The sequence below is a fragment of the Pelophylax lessonae genome (genome assembly GCF_965119305.1).
Source record: "Pelophylax lessonae genome assembly, chromosome: 5".
NCBI classification, from domain to species: Eukaryota; Metazoa; Chordata; class Amphibia; order Anura; family Ranidae; genus Pelophylax; species Pelophylax lessonae.
The window spans coordinates 353,459,172-353,480,721 of record NC_138772.1 but is presented as its reverse complement, the minus strand read 5'-3'; the positions used below and the strand labels follow the sequence as shown (position 1 = coordinate 353,480,721).

Below are 21,550 nucleotides of genomic sequence, written 5' to 3'. Positions count from 1 at the left end.
AGACCAACGCTTGCGTGCGCCTTTGCGCGCAAGCACAGTGGTGCTTGATTTTTTTATTTTGCTTTTTTATGTTATTTTGACATCTTTCCTTTCATTTATTTTTTTTTTTTAACCATTTTTATTGTTATCACAGTGAATTTAAATATCCCCTATGATAGCAATCTGTAGTAACAGGTACTGTTTTTTAAATAAAAATTGGGGTCTTTTAGCCCCGGTTCACACTAGGGCGACCTGTGAGGCGACCTGGTCGCCGCAGGTCGCCTCCCATAGGGAAGCTACGGACCCGTTCTAATAGGAGCGACACAAGTCGCTCCGACCTAGAAAAAGGGTCCGGAGCTTCTTTGGGGCGACCAGGAGGCGACCGCCATAGACTTCAATGTTATGAAGTCTGTGGCGGCCGCTCCGCGGCCACACCGCGATCTCGGAGGTCGCCCCTGAAATTAGCGTCGCGCCAGTGTGAACCGGCGCTTAGACTCTAGATTTCTCCTTTGACCTTAACGCATCTGACCACACCAAAATTGGTGTGATAAAATGCTTTCCCAATTGGCGCAGATTATTTATATTATTTATTATTTTTCATAACAGACGTCATGAAATGCTCGTAGCTTCCGGTATCTAAGGCCATATAGATGATTGGAGCCATCCTATTTTTTTGCGGATGATATACGGACATAATGTATGTCAATGGCATTGCGGATGTCAGTGGATGACCATCCGCTGACATCCAATTTTCATCCTCTCAGTTCTGTTCCGTTTTTTGGAACGGAACAGAACCCTATTTTTGTTCCGTTTAAAAAACGGAACGGATGCAAAATCGGATGTCAGCGGTGTCATCTGCTGATATCCGCAATGCCCATAGACATACATTATGTCTGTTTATCATCCGCAAACGGATGGGATGATATGCGGACATACGGAGCGGATGACACAAGTGTCATCCGCTCCGTGAAAAAAAAAAAAGTGCCGGAGCGGATCGCAATGCGGTCCGCTCCGTGTGAAAGAGCCATAACAGAAATCTCCGCAGGAAAATTGTGTAGTATACGCACCATTAACCGCCCAAACATCCAAACCCACTTCTTAATGGCGGGTATACATGACAAAATTCCACGTATACCTAAAGGTATTTTAACTGCAGTGGTGAAATCAACCTACCACAGCGCTGCCATCAGAGGTATCCATATATGCTGAGCGCAAACGCTGTTTGTGTCAGAATATATAAAATCAGTGTGGCAGCCGATGAGTACCTGCAAGGCAAAGTGAATAGTAAACATAAAACATTACATTGGTACCTGAAAAGTACCAATGAAAAACAGTAAAAGTAGGAAGAGTATAAGTAGAAGAGCAGAGTGAGAACAGAAAAATAACTTCGATGACAACTGTTTTTGGCTTTTTTATTTTATGTTTTTTTTTGTAATTTTTCTTTTGTTTTTATGGGTTTTTTTGTATTTTTTTTTACACTTTTTTTTTCTTCAACGTTAAAGTTCCAAGTTAGGGTCTCTCAAAATGACGATAGCCCTCGAACATCTTTTGAGACCCTGTGTAAGTGTGCCCTAAACTGTGCCGTGCTGTACCCTACGCTAATAATCCACTAGTGTGTGGTAGCGACGGAAAAGACCAGGTCGGTCAGGAAAGTCGGGACAATAATTACGGGTGTCACGCCTAAATCCGCGCTTGCTGCAGACACGGCATCTTTTTTGGGGGTATCTTTGGGTAGGGGTACTCGGGCGGAATTCTGGAAAATGCCTCTCATGCAGCTGACTCACTGCATCTGGTTGGGAAAGTTGGACAGGAGCACCTGCTGGAAACAGAAGGGCTCTAATTATCTCTTCCTGGTAGTGTAGGAAGGATAATGTTCCGGCAGATGCTTTGTAGAAGACAAAAGCCTTGTAAATAGCCAATTGAAATAAGTATACAGACACTTTTTTGTACCAGCGTCTGGCCTTACGGGCAATTAAGTACGGTCCCATCATCTGGTCGCTGAAGTTCACCCCTCCCATTTTACGGTTATAGCCGTGGACACAGAGGGGCTTAACAACAACACCGGTGACCGTAGTAATTTTGACTGCCGTGTCTGGGTGAATGGAGGAAAGAACGAAAACGTTCCGTTTGTCCCTCCACTTCACTGCAAGCAATTCATCTCACCTCAAGCATGCTCTCTCCCCCGGACTCAGTGGGGCATTTACTAGCTGCTGGGGGAAGCCCTGGCGATTAGATCGCACGGTGTCACAAGTGCCAAGTTTTAATTGAAAGGGGTGTCTAAAAAGTGGCACGCTCAAATAAAAATTGTCCATGTACAAGTGGTACCCCTTCCCGAATAAGGGTGACACCAAGTCCCAAACTACCTTACCGCTGCTCCGTATGTAGTCTGGGCAGTCGGGGGGCTCCACAGTGCTATCTTTTCCCTCGTAGACACGGAAACTAACTGTATAGCCTGTGGCCCTGTCACACAGCTTATACAGCTTGACCCCGTATCTGGCACGCTTGCTGGGGAGATACTGTTTCATAGCAAGGCGGCCAGTATACTTAATCAGGGACTCGTCAACGCAGACATCTTGTTCGGGGGTAAACAAGGCTGCAAACCGCTGATTGAAGTGGTCTACCAGGGGCCGAATTTTGTGGAGCCGGTCATATTCAGGGTTTCCCTGAGGACGACAGAGTTCATTGTCGTTGAAATGCATGAACCAAAATATTTGTTTGTATCGAAGCTTGGACATAGCAGCAGAGAACACGCGCATTTGGTGAATTGGGTCAGTAGACCAATATGACCGCAATTCACTCTTTTTTGTAATGACCATGTTGAACGTTAGGCCCAGAAAGATCTTAAATTCGGAAACTGTTCTAAGTTTCCAGCCGAATTCTCTGGCAAGGGGTGAATTTGGATTGGCAGTAATAAACTGACTAGCATACAAATTACTTTGATCCACAATAGATCTGTAAAGATCTTCAGTGAAAAACAGCTCAAAAAAATTAAGGGGATTAAAACCAGCTGTTTCCACTCAAATTCTGAGTTGGGCAGTGAATGGGGGGGGAAGTACGGGCGATGTAGAATCTGTGGGCAGCCAATTAGGATATGCCAGCGCTTCAGGGAGGGCACTATGGGCCTGTCTTCAAATACGCGGTGGCTGCGGGCCACTACTCGTGCTAGCCACCGCACCAGCTTCAACTGCACTTATGGGACTCGCCACGTCACCAAGTCTTACTGCAGTGCTGGTATGTCTAGGTCCAGGGTGTACTAGGCCGCTCATGCTTGCCAGATCACGAGAAGTGTGAGCGGCACTAGTACTGGCACTCTGCTGCATATGAGAAACATCCAGTTCTTGCATCTCAGCAACTCCAGAATGGGGTCGGGTACGCCTGACCTTAGCAGGGACTCATCCGTCGTCTGAGCTATGTGTCAGGGAACCGCTGTTCTCTAAAGGTTCCTATACTGACCCTGATTCTGCCAGCGAGGCTTCCCCATCACTCTCGTCTGACATGGTCAGTATACTGTAGGCCTCTGCACTACTGTACCACCGTTTGGACATTTTATCAACTAAATTTAAAAGGTACAGTAGTGTGACTAACAGGTAAAAAAGCACCTGCTTGTCAAGGACTATTTGGTCGCTACAAAAAAAAAAAAACTGCTAGTGCTAGCAGATATCAGGCCTGACTCAGCGGTTTTGTGGAATTTGTGTTTTTTGGAAGTGACCGTAAACTTTATGCAAGGAGGAACAGGATGAGCACTGCCAGAGCCCTACAAAATGACCTACAGCAGGCTACTGGTGTGAATGTCTCTGATCAATCATAAACAGACTTCATAAAAGGTGGCCTGATGTCCTCTAGTGGGCCTGTGCTCACTGCCCAGCACTGTGAAGCTCAATTGGCATTTGCCATTGAACACCAGAATTGGCAGGTACGCCACTGGTTCCCTGTGCTTTTCACAGATGAGAGCAGGTTCACCCTGAGCACATGTGACAGATGTGAAAGGGTCTGCCAAGTACCATTTTGAGTTGCTGCAATGAAATTTCAGCAAAATGGACTACCCTTCTGCATCATTTTCTTGCTTTGCTTTTCGGGGTTTCTTTGAATTCAGCCCTCTGTAGGTTGATATATTTAATTTCCATCAAACTATGTGGAATCCTATTGTTTCTAACACATTACCCAGTCAATATCAGTATAGATATCCAGCATGATATTTTTACCTAGTGAGATCAGTGTTCCATTAATTTTTTCGAGCAGTGTATTTGAGTGGGCTGCCAATTTACCAGAACAAAGGTGCTTGCAGTAATTTATTTTGACACAGTGCAGTACAACACATGGCGGTTTGTTACAGTGTGCTGTGGTGCGTTACAAGATAGAAGTGCATTAGGATACTATTAGAAATGAATGACGCCAAAATGCACTAGTGGTTTATTGTCTGTTATTGCACAGTGTGGCAATGCATAACTTTATATAAATTCACAGCTGTAAAGCCAGCCTGAATGGAGTCCCTCTAACTGGGTTTAGACCTCACATAAGGCTGTATAAAGTAAATTGCAGGCATATTTCCACTGCTGCTATGTACAGCAGTCCAAAAAATGAATAGCTGTGTGCATCTGTACATGGGTTCACATTACTACTTGCATACACTCAAGCATGCGTATGGACGTACAACCCTAGATACAGACATTCTTTACTATAGTTGGCTGTACGTGGCAAATGTGTATCCCAGGCAAGAAACTACACCTCGCATTTTTTGTTATAGGGCCTTATGCTCCATAGGACCTTAAAGGGAATGGGAATTTTTTTTTGTTAAGGCTATTATTAAAACTAAGTCTGTATTTTTTTTAGTCTGGTAATTATTAAATATTGCACATCAATATTTAGCATTTTTGTATCCAGGTCAAGTGGGGCTTTAGGCTCCCTTTCACATATTCCAGTTTCTCCTTATAATCAGTTGTATACTCTGTTGTATATAGAGCTCTGTAACTAAAGCTAAATGTATCCACACAAGTAAATGAGTTAAAGCAGTGGCTCATCTGCCTTACCCCCCCTTCATTCAGACAGCTCCCTCCAATGTTCAGTCAGAGACGGGTGTCTAAAAAGAAAGAAATTCTGCTGTGCTCTCTGTCATGTATTAAAGATGGTTGCAATGTCCAGGTTTCAAAAATATTGGGAGTATACACTGAAGTGGGAGGTGAAAATATCTCCTTTTCCAATCGCAAAAGAACCTCTGCAAGTTTTCTTTCACAACACATAAATGAAACGGGAAAGAGGAAAAATATCTACGTATGGGATACATGGCTTTGTTACTTCACACTAGAAGAAGAATGTATTACTTTACAGAGGAACAACACTTCTGTTACAGTTATAGGGCTTCTGTCAAGGCTGTGTTAACATATGCGAATTGGATGCGTTTTTACCCACATCCCATTTGCATAACACATGAATGTGACCGGTTTTCAATAGAGCCGGTTCACACTTTTCCGGGGCGGCCGTGGTGCGATTTGGAAAAGGGTCCTGTGCGGTTTTGTGTCCGATTCAGGTGAAAATTCAGGGAAAAATTTGTCCCTGAATCGCACCTGAATCAGTGAACACAAACGCCCCGGACTGCAACCCGCAGCCGCACATGTGTGAACCCAGCCTTACTGTTCAATATTAGCTTCTTTAATTTGAGGGAATATTTATGAAAATCCTGAGTCCCATAATATGATTATTATTGCATGATTATTCCCAACTCATGATATAACAGTAGTGGTAAAATTACATTTTTTTTTCTTCTCTAACTCTCTGCCATCTGTTTTTTTTTTATTTTTTTATTCTTCTCTCTCTTTTCTGGTTATGCTATATCTTCAAGGATAATGCACCAATGTTGATATCACAGTTGTAGTTCTATATGAAATTGTGGGAACTGTTACTTGGAGCGATCCATTGTTAGGATTTGCTATCTAAAAGTGGTTGTACTTCGGATGTGTAATCTTTCTTTTTGTATAAAAAAATTAAATTAAATTACAAAACAAATGTATTAAATATTGCCCAAAACCATTAACATTTCCATTTAAACATGCATCACATACACATATGCATTAATAACCACAAAACACAAAGGATCTGAACACAGTTTTAGTGATCGAACAGTTTTAAGTAATGATACCTACACAGGTGATAATCCTGGGAATATCTTTCGAAGACATGTGCCTATGTGTGCCATCACTTCATTCACATCTTCTGAGGAAGACATTTTCATGGCTATGTTGTACTTTTCTGTTTCCACTGCCAACTGGAAGAAAAATTCTGAGTGAGGGAATAGAAGAGTATGTATATCTACATATAGTAACATATGCTGAATTTTAATGACCACGTTTCTTCAAATTACCACAAGCGGACCATCATTTTTCATTGAGAATTGCAAAATCACAACAGGATGTGGGTACAAAAAGGGAAATATCATAGCCTGGAAAAGGACATATTACTGCAAAAATAGGTACAATGATGATGAAATATTGCACACAAGTTAGGTAATCTGTGTCACTACCTGTCCTTTTTGATCACAGAGGACCTCTGCCAAACCTGTCAAAGCTTGTCAGACTATCACCTGCATGACATTTCAATTGCCATGTTATAACAAGCGCTTCTTCCATCATCCCTGAGAAGACTAAATATTTTTCATTGTTCTCCTGTAAGAGTGCTGAAAGCTCCTCTCACCAGGATATACATCAAGGGAATATGTCGGGACTTGCATTTATATTGCATCAATATGGACAGAATGTTATGAATGACAATTGATAGATCAGCCCTTTAATTTGATCTCAAGGTTCATGGATATACTTTTTATGCAATAATGTACTTTTCATGCAATAATGTGATGACTACCATATGTGCTTTCACTATCAACCAATGAAATTCTAGCTGTAACTCTAGCAACTATAGTTTCCATAAAATTTTACTTTCAAGAACTCGGGACCCATTTTGTTCCATTTTGCTCAGTGTTTTGACTAAAGTTAATTTCAGGACTTACAAAACAGGACAACCCTTGCTGCTGGTAGCTGGATTACAAATGTTGGCCAAAAACCAGACACTTCAAAGTTATATTGTGTTTTTTACATGGGAGAATGGGAGCTCCTCTAAGTAGGGCCTTCATACCTCCCGTAATGTTCTGTATTGTTAACAATGTTTGCAAATTTACACAATACATTACGGTAAAGTAATAATTTATATGATACACCCAGTATGTTGGATCAGCTCACATTCTTTCATAAGGTGTCATAAAGTGGGTTTGTAATAACACTAAACAGCGATAAGTAGGCTCCTCAAACACATTTTGGAGCCTGGATGCTTTTAGTTTTCAAAACAACGCAATCTTCCACCTTTAGCTAACCTTGATAATAATGGTATTTTTCTGATAATATATAAGCACCTACTGCTCAAAGGTTCACTTCTAAGTTCAACTCCACCTGAAAACCAAAACTCAGTGTTACATGCACACAGTTTTTGCTGACTCAACCAACAGATTTTTGTATCTCTTTAAACCTCTAGTACTGATATTTTGTTACAAAAAATTGTGCCCCCCTCCTACCAAAAGGACAAAAACAAAAAGTAGAGCTACATTTGCACTGGCGTTTTGCCCGGTGTGACGTACAGTAAAATCTACTGACCCAGCTGCGACCATCAAGCCTGTACACTTTAATGACAGGTTGCCCGAGGCCACAACTATACACTGCTGTTCAATGTACAGAGGATGGAAATAGGAACCTGCAGGTTATAACCTAGTAAAAGAGTTAAGGACACCATAAAAGTCATATGAAATCAAACAATGTCCATGGGATAAAAGTGTTTATAGTCCAAAAGTGTTCAAGCACCAGGCTATTCAGGTGAGCAGAAGCTGGCTCTCAGCTGGTATAAGGACAAAACCGGCACATCTGTGTTAGAATAATCCAGGAGGCTGTACTGGATAGTATGTTGGGGGGCCACCAGGGTCCGCTACTACGACGTAGAGGGCAGGATGAAGTCGGCCAGATCTTCCAAAGATGGCGCAGGAACACACACGTGGCCTGCAACGTCGACAGGATGGTATCACCGTAGAATCTCTATCCTCCATTTACATGTACAGTGCCTTGCGGAAGTATTCGGCCCCTTGAACTTTTCGACCTTTTGCCACATTTCAGGCTTCAAACAAAGATATAAAACTGTAATTTTTCTGTGAAGAATCAACAAGTGGGACACAGTCATGAAGTGGAACGAAATTTATTGGATATTTCAAACTTTGTTAAATAAAAAACGGAAAAATTGGGCGTGCAAAATTATTCAGCCCCCTTAAGTTAATACGTTGTAGCGCCACCTTTTGCTGCGATTACAGCTGTAAGTTGCTTGGGGTATGTCTCTATCAGTTTTGCACATCGAGAGAGTGAAATTTTTGCCCATTCCTCCTTGCAAAACAGCTCGAGCTCAGTGAGGTTGGATGGAGAGCGTTTGTGAACAGCAGTTTTCAGTTCTTTCCACAGATTCTCGATTGGATTTAGGTCTGGACTTTGACTTGGCCATTCTAACACCTGGATATGTTTGTGAACCATTCCATTGTAGATTTTGCTTTATGTTTTGGATCATTGTCTTTTTGGAAGACAAATCTCCGTCCCAGTCTCAGGTCTTTTGCAGACTCCATCAGGTTTTCTTCCAGAATGGTCCTGTATTTGGCTCCATCCATCTTCCCATCAATTTTAACCATCTCCACTGTCCCTGCTAAAGAAAAGCAGGCCCAAACCATGATGCTGCCACCACCATGTTTGACAGTGGGGATGGTGTGTTCAGGGTGATGAGCTGTGTTGCTTTTACGCCAAACATAACGTTTTGCATTGTTGCCAAAAAGTTTGATTTTGGTTTCATCTGACCAGAGAACCTTCTTCCACATGTTTGGTGTGTCTCCCAGGTGGCTTGTGGCAAACTTTAAACGACACTTTTTATGGACATCTTTAAGAAATGGCTTTCTTCTTGCCACTCTTCCATAAAGGCCAGATTTGTGCACTATATGACTGATTGTTGTCCTACGGACAGAGTCTCCAACCTCAGCTGTAGATCTCTGTAGTTCATCCAGAGTGATCATGGGCCTCTTGGCTGCATCTCTGATCAGTCTTCTCCTTGTATGAGCTGAATGTTTAGAGGGGCGGCCAGGTCTTCGTAGATTTGCAGTGGTCTGATACTCCTTCCATTTCAATATTATCGCTTGCACAGTGCTCCTTGGAATGTTTAAAGCTTGGGAAATCTTTTTGTATCCAAATCCGGCTTTAAACTTCTCCACAACAGTATCTCGGACCTGCCTGGTGTGTTCCTTGTTCTTCATGATGCTCTCTGCGCTTTAAACGGACCTCTGAGACTATCACAGTGCAGGTGCATTTATACGGAGACTTGATTACACACAGGTGGATTCTATTTATTATCATTAGTCATTTAGGTCAACATTGAATCATTCAGAGATCCACACTGAAATTCTGGAGAGAGTTTGCAGCACTGAAAGTAAAAGGGGCTGAATAATTTTGCACGCCCAATTTTTCCGTTATTTATTTGTTAACAAAGTTTGAAATATCCAATAAATTTCGTTCCACTTCATGATTGTGTCCCACTTGTTGTTGATTCTTCACAAAAAATTACAGTTTTATATCTTTATGTTTGAAGCCTGAAATGTGGCAAAAGGTCGCAAATTACAAGGGGGCCGAATACTTTCGAAAGGCACTGTAATTGAAGTCAACAGCACAGATTGTACTGTTTTGCAAAGGTTTCCCCTTGTATAGTGAGAAAGGATATTAGAACACCTGGTTTGCTTTCCAGGGCTATCTTTTGAAGATCTGGCCAGCTTCCTCCTGCAGGTTTTGTCCTCATGCCATGTGAGCTGCCAATAGGCATTTTTAACAATAAAAAAAACAAAAAACACTTTTTAACACTCTGCACCTAGAGGCGCTTTCTCTTTTTCTATGTTGTCAGTATATATGGCTGTCCACACAGCCAGTGATTGCCTGCAGTGATTGTTGCAGGACACATACAAAGTTCATCCAGCAGTAATTACTGCAGGTATGGGCTTGGCGGCTGCAACTAGCCCCTCACAGGTGTAAAAAAAAGTAGCAGGAATTACCAGATTCACGCCACTGCCATTCACACTGGGGCAAAATGCCAATGCGAATGTAGCCTTGGTTTCTAGAACTGGGAGTTCGGCACTTAAAACAATGTACCCCAATAGTAACTAACTTCTAATCCAACCCTTACTATTAAGAAGGCCCTGTAATTTAACCTTTCCCCTACTTAAACACCAAAACATAACTTAACTGCTAAAAATGAGCACTCAACTCAATCTACACATAATCATGTAGCCCTCAGCACTTAACAAGAAACTTTTAACCACTTTCTGACCGGCCGTTGTAGAAATACGGCCGCAAAGTTGTCTAGTTCCGAGAGGCCGTTCAGAGTGTCCCGGGGACCCGACGCATCACGAATCTTGGTAAAGGGCCAATGAGAGCAGTCCTTTACCATGTGATCGCTCCATCCAATGACGGAGCGATCACGTCACAACAAACCGGCGCATGTCCGGTTCATTTCTCTCCTCTCCTCGGACGCTGTACACAGCAATCGGTACAGCGTGCGAGGAGAGAAACTGCAGCTGCACGGCTCCTCTGCCTCAACTGTGCCCAATTAGTGCCCCATCAGTGCCTCATTCGTGCCCTATCAGTGCCTCAGCGTGCCCCATGCATGCCTCATACATGCCTCATACATGCATTATCCGTGCCTCATCCGTGCACATCCATGCCCACCCATGTCACCTCAATGCTCATCAATGCCACATCCATGCCACCTCAATGCTCATCTATGCCACATCCATGCTCATCCATCCCACATCTGTGCTCATCCATCTCATCCATGCCACGTCAGTGCTCATTCGTGCCACATCCATGCCACCTCAGTGGTCATCCGTGCCATGTAAGTGGTCATCCGTGCCACATCAATGCCACGTCAGTGCTCACCCATGCCACGTCAGTGCTCATCTGTGCCACATCCATGCCACATCAGTGCTCATCTGTGCCACATCCATGCCACATCAGTGCTCATCCGTGCCACATCCATGCCACTTCAGTGCTCATCCATGCCACATCCATGCCATGTCAGTGCTCATCCATGCCACATCAGTGCTCATCCGTGCCACATCAATGCCACGTCAGTGCTCATCCGTGCCACATCCATGCCACGTCAGTGCCGCATCCGTGCCACATCAATGCCACGTCAGTGCACATCCATGCCACGTCAGTGCTCATCCGTGCCACGCCCATGCCACTTCAGTGCTCATCCGTGCCACATCAATGCCACATCAGTGCTCATCCATGCCACGTCAGTGCTCATCCATGCCACATCAATGCCACGTCAGTGCTCATCTGTGCCACATCCATGCCACATCAGTGCTTATCTGTGCCACATCCATGCCACTTCAGTGCTCATCCGTGCCACATCCATGCCATGTCAGTGCTCATCCATGCCACATCAGTGCTCATCCGTGCCACATCAATGCCACGTCAGTGCTCATCCGTGCCACATCCATGCCACATCAGTGCCGCATCCGTGCCACATCAATGCCACGTCAGTGCACATCCATGCCACGTCAGTGCTCATCCGTGCCACGCCCATGCCACTTCAGTGCTCATCCGTGCCACATCAATGCCACATCAGTGCTCATCCATGCCACGTCAGTGCTCATCCATGCCACATCAATGCCACGTCAGTGCTCATGCGTGCCACATCCATGCCACGTCAGTGCTCATACGTGCCACATCCATGCCATGTCAGTGCTCATCCGTGCCACATCAATGCCACATCCATGCCATGTCACTGCTCATCTGTGTCACATCCATGCCACGTCAGGGTGCTCATCTGTGCCTCATCCATGCCACGTCAGTACTCATCCGTGCCACATCAATGCCACATCAGGGCTAATCCATGCCACATCAGTGCTCATCAGTGCCACATCCATGCCACGTCAGTGCTCATCAGTGCCACATCCATGCTCATCAGTGCCACATCCATTCCACGTCAGTGCTCATCAGTGCCACATCCATGCCACGTCAGTGCTCATCCGGGCCACATCCATGCCACGTCAGTGCCACTACAATGCTTATCAGTGCCCTACAGTGTCTCACAAAATTGTAATGGGAAGTCAGGAAATGACGGTGCTCCCTGCATGTTGGGCCTCTGTATGTGGTCAGGATGTGGAAAAGTGTCACATATGTGGTATCGCCATACTCAGGAGGAGTGGCAGAATGTATTTTGGGGTGTCATTTTTGCTATGTGTTAGAAATGTCTAATAAATGGACAACTTTGTGTAAAAAAAAATGTGTTTTGGTTTTCTTTCCACATTTTCCAAAAACTTGTGGGAAAAAATGACATGTTCAAAAGACTCATTATGCCTCCTAGATCATGTGTTGGGGTGTTTTCTTTCCAAGATTGGGTCATTTTGTGGGAAATTCCATTGTCCTGGTGCTCCAGGACTTTCAAAAGTGTGATAGGTCGACAGAAAATTATATGTGCAATTTTTGCTTCTAGAACGCCTGACGGTGCTCCTTGGATGTTGGGCCTCTGTATGTGGTCAGGCTGTGGAAAAGTGTCACATATGTGGTATCGCCATACTCAGGAGGAGTGGCAGAATGTACTTTGGGGTGTCATTTTTGCTATGTGTTAGAAATGTCTAATAAATGGACAACTTTGTGTAAAAAAAAATGCGTTTTGGTTTTCTTTCCACATTTTCCAAAAACTTGTGGAAAAAAATGACATGTTCAAAAGACTCATTATGTCTCCTAAATCATGTGTTGGGGTGTTTTCTTTCCAAGATTGGGTTATTTTGTGGGTAATTCCATTGTCCTGGTGCTCCAGGACTTTCAAAAGTGTGATAGGTCGACAGAAAATTATATGTGCAATTTTTGCTTCTAGAACGCCTGACGGTGCTCCTTGGATGTTGGGCCTCTGTATGTGGTCAGGCTGTGGAAAAGTCTCACACATGTGGTATCGCCATACTCAGGAGGAGTAGCAGAATGTATTTTGGGGTGTAGTTGCAAGTATGCCTATACAGTGTGTAAGAAATAACTTTGTAATATGACCATTTTGTGAAAAATAAAAAAAATATCTTCATTTTGCAAAGAATTGTGGGAAAAAATTACAACTTCAAAAAACTCACCATGCCTCTTACTAAATACCTTGGAATGTCTACGTTCCAAAAAGGGGTCACTTGGGGGGTATTTGTACTATCCTGAATTGTTAGGGTCTCAAGAAATGAGATAGGCCGTCAGTACTTTAGGTGTGATCAATTTTCAATGATTGGCACATTAGCTTGTAGACTCCATAACCTTCACAAAGACCAAAAAATGTATACTTATTTGGGTTATTTTTACTAAAGATATGTAGCAGTATAAAAATTTTAGTCAAATTTTATGAAGAAAAATGACTAAATTTGCAAAATTTAAAACCAAAACGAAGAAAAATGCATTTTTTTTTACAAAATTTTCGGTCTTTTTTCATTTATAGCGCAAAAAATAAAAAACCCAATTCTGATTAAATACCACCAAAAGAAAGCTCTGTTTGTGTAAAAAAAAAAAGGATGAAAATTTCATATGGGGACAGTGTTGCATAACTGAGTAATTGTCATTCAAAATGTGAGAGCACTGAAAGCTGAAAATTGGTCTGGTTAGGAAGGGGGTTTAAGTACCCAGTGGGTAAGTGGTTAACCTCCTTGAGGCTGAAAAACCTGGATAAAACCCTTAGGGGTTGATTTACTAAAGGAATATATACTGTGCACTGCTCCAGAGTTTAGTAAATGAGGTAAAGCTTCACTTTGAAAAGAATACCCAATCACATGCAAGGAAAATAAAAAACAGCATTTTTGCTTGTACATGATTGGATGATAAAATTCAGCAGAGCTTCCCCTCAGGTCAGAGCTTTCACTCAGGCCTAAACGAAATGCACTTGCAATGCACAGTATATTTGTCTTTAGTAAAGAAATCTCCTAATCTTTTACCAAACCCCTTAAAGCCCCTAAACAATAACATTTATTTAAACCGCAAAAAATAAATGTATTTTTTATCTTTAAGGCCCCGTTCACACTGGGGCGATCCGACTTCCCGGGGCGACCTCACAGGTCGCGGCGCGCTGCTCGCACCGCGACCTCGGAGCGGCCGGCACAGACTTCATAACAATGAAGTCAATGCAGGTCGCTCCAGGTCGCCCCAAAGAAGCTCCGGACCCTTTTTCTAAGTCGGAGCGACTTGTGTCGCTCCTATTAGAACGGGTCCACAGCTTCTCTATGCCAGGCGACCTACGGTGACCTGTCAGGCGACCAGGTCGCCTGACAGGTCGCCCCAGTGTGAATGGGGTCTTAGTCTGTTAAATAAACAAATGATATAAGTTTGTTGCATTTGTTCGAAGTGTAAAATGTACCTGCTGATCCTAACAGAAATGCATTACTGCCCTGTGCAAACAACATTATTATCATAAACTATTAAAGTGGAATAAACCCTCCTATCGTTTTCAGCTACCGTTTGAAAGCTACAACATTGGCCTCCAACCAACCTGACAGGTAGCATTTTCGGCGTGCCCGGAATGTTTAACTTTTTTGAAACAATAAAGTGGATGAGTTTACTTCTGCTTTAAGTGTGTCAAGACAGAACACATCTGAAGCCATGTTATGAAGAGGGTGAGAGGGTAAGGTGTCACATAGTTACATATTCAGTCAGCTACCAAACAAAAAATGTCTACGAAGACCAAGCAACAGAGTTAAAAAAAAAAAAAAAAAAAAACACAATTAAAAACTTGCACCCACAGAACCATAAACCCATGGTAGATCCAGAGAAAGAGAAAAAAACCCTTATAAACCAATGTCCAATTTGCTACAGGGGAAATTCTTTCTTCATGATCCCCTAAAGCACATGTGTCAAATACAAGGCCCACGGGCTGAATCCAGCCCTGCAGGCCATTTCATATGTCCCTCGCTCCAAGGGATTTTTTCATAAATTTATAATAAAATGTATAAATTTATATAATCTTAAAGATACAACTGGCCCTTTGAGGGCAACCATAATGCTGATGCGGCCCACAATGAAATTGAGTTTGACACCCCTGTCCTAAAGCATTTGAATATTCTATAAATCAACAATGTTATGGTATGTATGGATATACATTACATATGAAATCATCATCTGCAGGTTTCAGTCTAATGAATGCCCGAACAAGAAAATGATACCAGCAGCGGGATACATTTGCATACGTATTACTAATAGATAATTCTTTTCATTCCTATTGTGCGAATTCTTCAGAACTCTGGATTTATCTAATGCTTGAAGTGAACAAAAAAGAAAAAAAAAAAACTATGCATTGCCAAATACTAAAAATAGATGAATTGTAACAATTACAGACAAAACATATATGTTAGCCTAAAAAGTGTGATTTTTTTTATTTGTAGGAACTTGACTGTTTTTTGTGTGTAGATCTCCAACACTATAGAAAAAGATTTTAAACCGTATAACAAATACATAGATCACTGACAAAGGAAAGCTTTGAGTGCTTTGGGCTCCACAGCTGGTTCATATATCACACAGAAGATCCCTAGAGAGGTAATTAAAGAATAATGTATAGGGGATGTGCCCTGCTTTACACTATAATACAGGCTTTAATGCTGTCAGGAATGTCAATTTATTTGAAGTTATTTTCAAGGTGTATATTCCCTTGGTCTGCATTTACCATCACCACATTTGAGATTTCTAAAGAAATGTAACGTTGTATACAAGACAAATTTCAAAAGTGTGTTCCCATTTTCAGCAACTTTCAAATTTGTTTGCCAGAAAGCTGATCTGGCTCATTCACTGAAACACAATTCTTGAAGTAGCCAAATTTTCATAACATCTAATATAACCTTTGACATTCAATACTTAATACAACCGCACTGAAGAAGGCATACAAATATTTCTGCATATACATAGTATGCCCCTGGCAAAGAAAGCTAATGATTCCAGTAACGCATTTATATGTATGCAGATTAAAGAATCATTTTGCGGTTATATTCAAAAGGAATTAAATACCATCTAAATAATTAAAAACAACCATGACACCAGAGTGTAGCTGTGATCAATATTTATCAGACTATAGAGAAAGGGATTTGGATGGCAAATGCAAGAAATAATAACCAGCTCTACTGCATATATATTGTATATTGGTGTTTATGTCCCGGTTTATTGTATATTGGTGTTTATGTCCCAGTTTGTGTTTTCATGTAGAACGGTATCTGGAAGAAGAAATGTGTGCGTCATCTGCAGTGCAGCACCCAGATTTCTGTTCTAGTGTTGCAGTTCATGTTAGAAAATGAAAGAGATCTGGCTGTCAATGGTAAAACAGACAAGGGTACCTTTCAAAGATATTCATATACGAGACTTCTGATCTTTGGAAGGATGTGTGCCTAGTGTTCCACAACTTCAATCACAAAGTCTGTAGCCTGTTATGTTAATCAGTCTCCGAGACTGTTGGCTGACAACTGAGCTGGCCCTATATGCCTAGATTTTCATCTGAACATTTGTACGAAATTCTGAAAAATCTTTAGTCATCGCTTTCAATGATACCGTCATTAACCAGTTCTGGACCGGAAGGATTTGCCCCCTTAATGACCAGGCCCTATTTTGCGATTAGGCACTGCGTTACTTTAACTGACAATTGCGCGGTCGTGTGACACTGTACCAAAACAATTTTTATTTTTTGCGTTATAAACAAAAAAAGAGCGACAATTTCGAAAAAAAAAAAAAAACATTTTTCACTTTCTGATCTGTAACATTCCCAAAAAAGAAAAAAAAATTAAAAATAATTTTTTTTTTAACATTTTAGGCCAATTTGTTTTCAGCTACATATTTTTGGTAAAAAAAAAAAAAAAAAAATCGCAATAAGCGTATTTTGATTGGTTTGCACAAAAGTTATTGAGTCTACTAACTATGGAAAAGATTTATATAATTTTTTATTGTTTTTTTTTTTACTAGTAATGACGGCGATCTGCGATTTTTTGCGGGACTGCGACATTGCGGCGGACAGATCGGACCCCTGACTGACATTTTTGACACTTTTGGGGGTACCAGTGACATTACTACAGTAACCAGTGCTAAAAATATGCACTGTTACTGTAATAATGACACTGGCAGGGAAGGGGTTAACAGTATAGGTGATCAAGGGGTTAAATGTCACCCTAGGGGAGTGATTCTAACTGTGGGGGGCGTGGCTTCTGAGATGACCACAGAGACATGTGATCCTATATAGCAGGATCACACGAGTGCTGCGATCATCCCAGGGAGAAGGACGGTCGGCTGTGTTTGCAAAAGCCGACCGTCGTCCTCTCTCAGCGGGGAATGATTGAGAGTGTCAGGCAGCAATCGGAGCCGCCTGACACACGCATCGGCTTCCCCGCTGACGATCGGGGACAGGAGCATGCAGGCAGCGGCACGCGCTCGCCCCCCAGTTCCTCTCAGGCAAGCGACGTAGATCTACGTCGTTCTGCCTGTACGAGCCACCCTGCCACAGTAAAAAGGCGGCGGGTGGTCGGGAAATGGTTAAAGTTTAAGTTCAACTATTCAAATGAAAAGGTAAACTATCATCGTACAACCTCACACCCAGTCCCTGCTGCACTTACAGTGCCTCGGTGAGTGATTAGCTGGCAGTGCCCACACAGACGTTGTAGCCGTTGTTCATTTCCTTTTTTCTGTAGGGCCTTCTGGGACAGATCAGAGTCATTTGGAATTGTCAAAGCAGTCACTTCTTGGCTTTGACCAATCAGAATCACTCTGATCCATCCTGAAAGCCCTACAGAAAGAAGAGGAAGAAGAGTGGTGATTTTAAATCTCTGGATGGCTACATTGGCTGTGTAGGCACTGACTGCTAATCAGAAACTGAGGTAAGTGCAGCAGGGACCGGTCAAGGATATACGATGTTCGTTCACCTTGTCATTTTCTTCTGTGAACTTGCACTTTAATGACGATATTAATGAATGCGCTTACCGAAGATTTTTCAGAATTTTGTACATACATTCGACTAACAGTTTAGGTCACTTCTATTCATTTGAAGGTTCCTAAAAATGTCATCCAAACCTGCTACAAAAATTGATTCCCAGATATGTTAAGCAGGTTTATTTTACTGCTTAAGAAACCAATGATATACAACAAAGTTTATTTATGTTTTTAAGTCTATTGCATATTTGGAAGCCTATTTACCAAAACCGAAGAGTGCACAATCTGGTGCAGCTCTGCATAGAAACCAATCAGCTTCCAGGTTTTTTTTTTTGTCAAAGCTTAAAGTGGTTGTAAAGGCAGAAGGTATTTTTCTATGCATTAGGTTAAAAAGCCTTCTGTGTGCAGCAGCCCCCCTCAGCCCCCCTAACACTTACCTGAGTCCATCTCTATCCAGCAATGGATAATGAAATATTTGCAACCTGCATACAAGTGTACCTAGAAAAACTGATGCTGTTTTGAAGGCAAAGGGTGGTCACACCAAATATTGATTTGATTTGGATTTCTCTCCTGCTCATTTACTATTTTGTTAATTGATAAAAAATCAATTTTAACACTTCTATTTCTGAAAGCATTCCTAATTACCAGCATTTTTTCACATATGTCAAAGACTTTTGCACAGCACTGTACATCTCAGAAACGGAGTCACATCAATCATTTATAATAAAGACCTCTCCACAAAACCGACCACTTTCGAACACATCTGTAATTACACTTTATTATAACCAAAATTTATTTCCACATTCTACTCCTGTCCTAACCACATATCCTCTCCTACTACACACTGTTACATTGCCAAATGGGAGGAGTATCTAAAGAGCAGTAAGACAGGGGAAGACTGGTCAGAGACTTCAATCACTACTTATATCATCAAGGTTGCTACTCTGGAGCCTGCCTTTAAGGTCTTTACCTGATGGTTCTTAGTACCCTCTTGGGTTGCATACATATATCCATATATAGGCCATTGTTTCAGAGGCTGTTATACTGTCAGAGATGCCCTACACATCTGGTGGACCAATCTAATGCTTAGCAGATTCTGGACCAGGGTTTTTACTTTGTTTAACAAATTATTTAACACTCAGATTCCTAAAGACTTGTGGTTAGCCCTCTTATTAAAACCTTCACAATTTACAAGAATCCAATGGGGTTCATTTACTAAAATTAAAAAAGTGTGAAATCGGTGCAGCTGTGCATGGTAGCAATTCAGCTTCTAACTGCAGCTAGTTCAGTTAAGCTTTGACAAAAAAAAAACCTGGAAGCCAACTCTTTCCATGAAAGCCTGACCATCATATGAGGAACCTACCACTGCGACCCGCTGCACCATGATTTTATTTAATTTCTTTCTACCCCACCCATCTATCAACCTTTCCCTCTTGACTGTCACTTTTCTCTCATTACTTCCCCCTTTTTTTTTTTTTTACAATTGCACGTCCAGACAAGGGCCTATAAATCCTCCCATTTCTTGCTCCTTTCCCTCATTCGCCTTAAATATTTCTCAGTACGGGAACCAGAAGCAAAATAACGGTGTACACAAATCCATTTTCTTGTCCCATCCACTCCTTTTCAACTTTTTCCAACCCAACACCAACATCTCCCCCTCAATTCTTTCTTTCCTTTACCCCAAACTCAACCTGGGAATACTGGGTTCCATGGTGCTTAAATCCTTGTAACTCAACTACTGAACTTCCGGATGCACCTAAACAACCACAAGCTGCTATATTTTACTTGTTTTATCTTGTTTAGTGACATTTAATTTTTAAGACTTGTTGAAAATATTTTGCAACTAAACAAATGTTTGTATATCCTGTTAAAATGTAAAAACTACAGTAAATAAAATTACAATAGAACCAGAGTGTTGAACAAGCCTTTAACTGGTGTCGGATTCTTACTTCTATATTTGTAGCAAAACATTTCATTTAGAACAGATGTTGTGTGTCCATTTAAAGTTGCCAGCCACCCTTTGACAGCCTGGATTGTGCTTCTACGGAGAACAATTATCTTTATTACTGCTGTCATCAATCAGTTTGTGCAGATTATCCAGAAAATTACTTGTTGCTATGGTAATATGTATAGGTTCAACATGAACATTAAGGCAACTACCCAAAAACAGCATGGCAATGTAAAAAAACAAAGCGGATATTTAGTCTAAAACTTGAACAGCATTTTTTTTTTCCATTCCATCTGTATTTTTGGTTATTGGAAAAGATTTAAAGTGACATTAAATTTTTATTTTTTTTAAATAACAAACATGTTTTATTAACCTGCTCTGTGCAATGATTTTCCACAGAGCAGCCCAGATACTCCTATTCTCGGGTCCATGGCCGGTTCTCCTTGCTCTTTCCTCTTGACCAGTGCCCCCGATAGCAAACTGCTTTCTACCGCTCCTGATCCCGGCTCTATGCATTCATAAAACACAGAACCGCAGCTTGGCCTCAACCCCGCTCTCTCCTTATTGGCTCACTGGTTGTGGTTGACATTGTGTGATATATACACATTAGATAACATAAGGGTAGCACAGAGATATTTATTTTATTTAATTTTTGTAGTCTGCCTTCTTTGTGTTGCCTTTAGTTATTATTAATGATATTATTGTACCAAAATTATCTAACTATGCAATTTTGTTAGATACCATAAAGTGGAAATTTAGACAGAAAGTAAAGTCCTGTTAGATTATTTCAAGCTGGCTCCTTTTGGAGGTATAGCTTTGTAAAACATTAAAAAGAAGTGCCTATGCGGTTTAAAATCCAGTAATACACTGTCTCACTGTGCTCTACACATGCTCAGTTCCGCTCTATTTTTAGGCACTGTGCCGAAAATGTAGAGGCCAATCTGCTGACAGCCTAAAGATTTAGGTCTGCTCAAGGGCTCTGGGCTTCAGCAAAATGGCAGCCTCCAGCAAGATGAAACAGGAACAATGCTGGAGGCAATTTAAAAAACACACTCATTTTGGTAGCATAATTATTATGCATTATGTGAATGTATGTTCCTTAAAAGGGGGTTAACAGTAAAGAACATTATTTTTTATCAAGTTGTTATAGGTAAAGTTCCGCTTTAGTTGGCATGTGGTGTTGGATATTAAATTTAAAATGATTTACATAATTTGTTTAAATACTGGGCTGCTTGCTTGTGTGCACTCCCGTTATCCACTAGGTGGTAACAGTAGCCTCCCCTAGAGACCATCTTGTTGGGGCATTTCTGGAGACCATCTTGTTGGGGCATTTCTGGAATGTTTCATGCCAATTACAGCGGGTTCAATCACCAATGACCTGATCCAGGTGACCTGTATTTTTGCAAGGCCAACTTGATATGTTCATATATTATTATTATACAGATTTCATATAGTGCCAACAGTTTGAGCAGCACTTTGCAAAAAATATAGGTAGACAGTACAAAAAAAAGGAGGATTAGAAGGTCCCTGCTTCAGAAGGCTTACAAACTAAAGGAAAGCAAAAGGTGTGTGTGTGTGTGTGTGTGTGTGTGTGTGTGTGTGTGTGTGTGTGTGTGTGTGTGTGTGTGGGGGGTTATTAGGCAGAGGTTGTATA

The 21,550-nt window shown here is 41.6% G+C and overlaps 1 protein-coding gene across 2 annotated transcripts in view; it reads right to left on the bottom strand.

Moving 5' to 3' along the window:
- The window catches only part of CARMIL1 (capping protein regulator and myosin 1 linker 1), a 477,665-nt gene that overhangs the window by 266,873 nt on the left and 189,242 nt on the right, over positions 1-21,550 (bottom strand). For both annotated transcript variants that reach the window (XM_082259259.1, XM_082259260.1), the window contains exon 5: positions 6,117-6,238. In XM_082259259.1, coding sequence (XP_082115385.1) covers positions 6,117-6,238 — 122 coding nt within the window. The remainder of the gene's footprint in view (positions 1-6,116; positions 6,239-21,550) is intronic.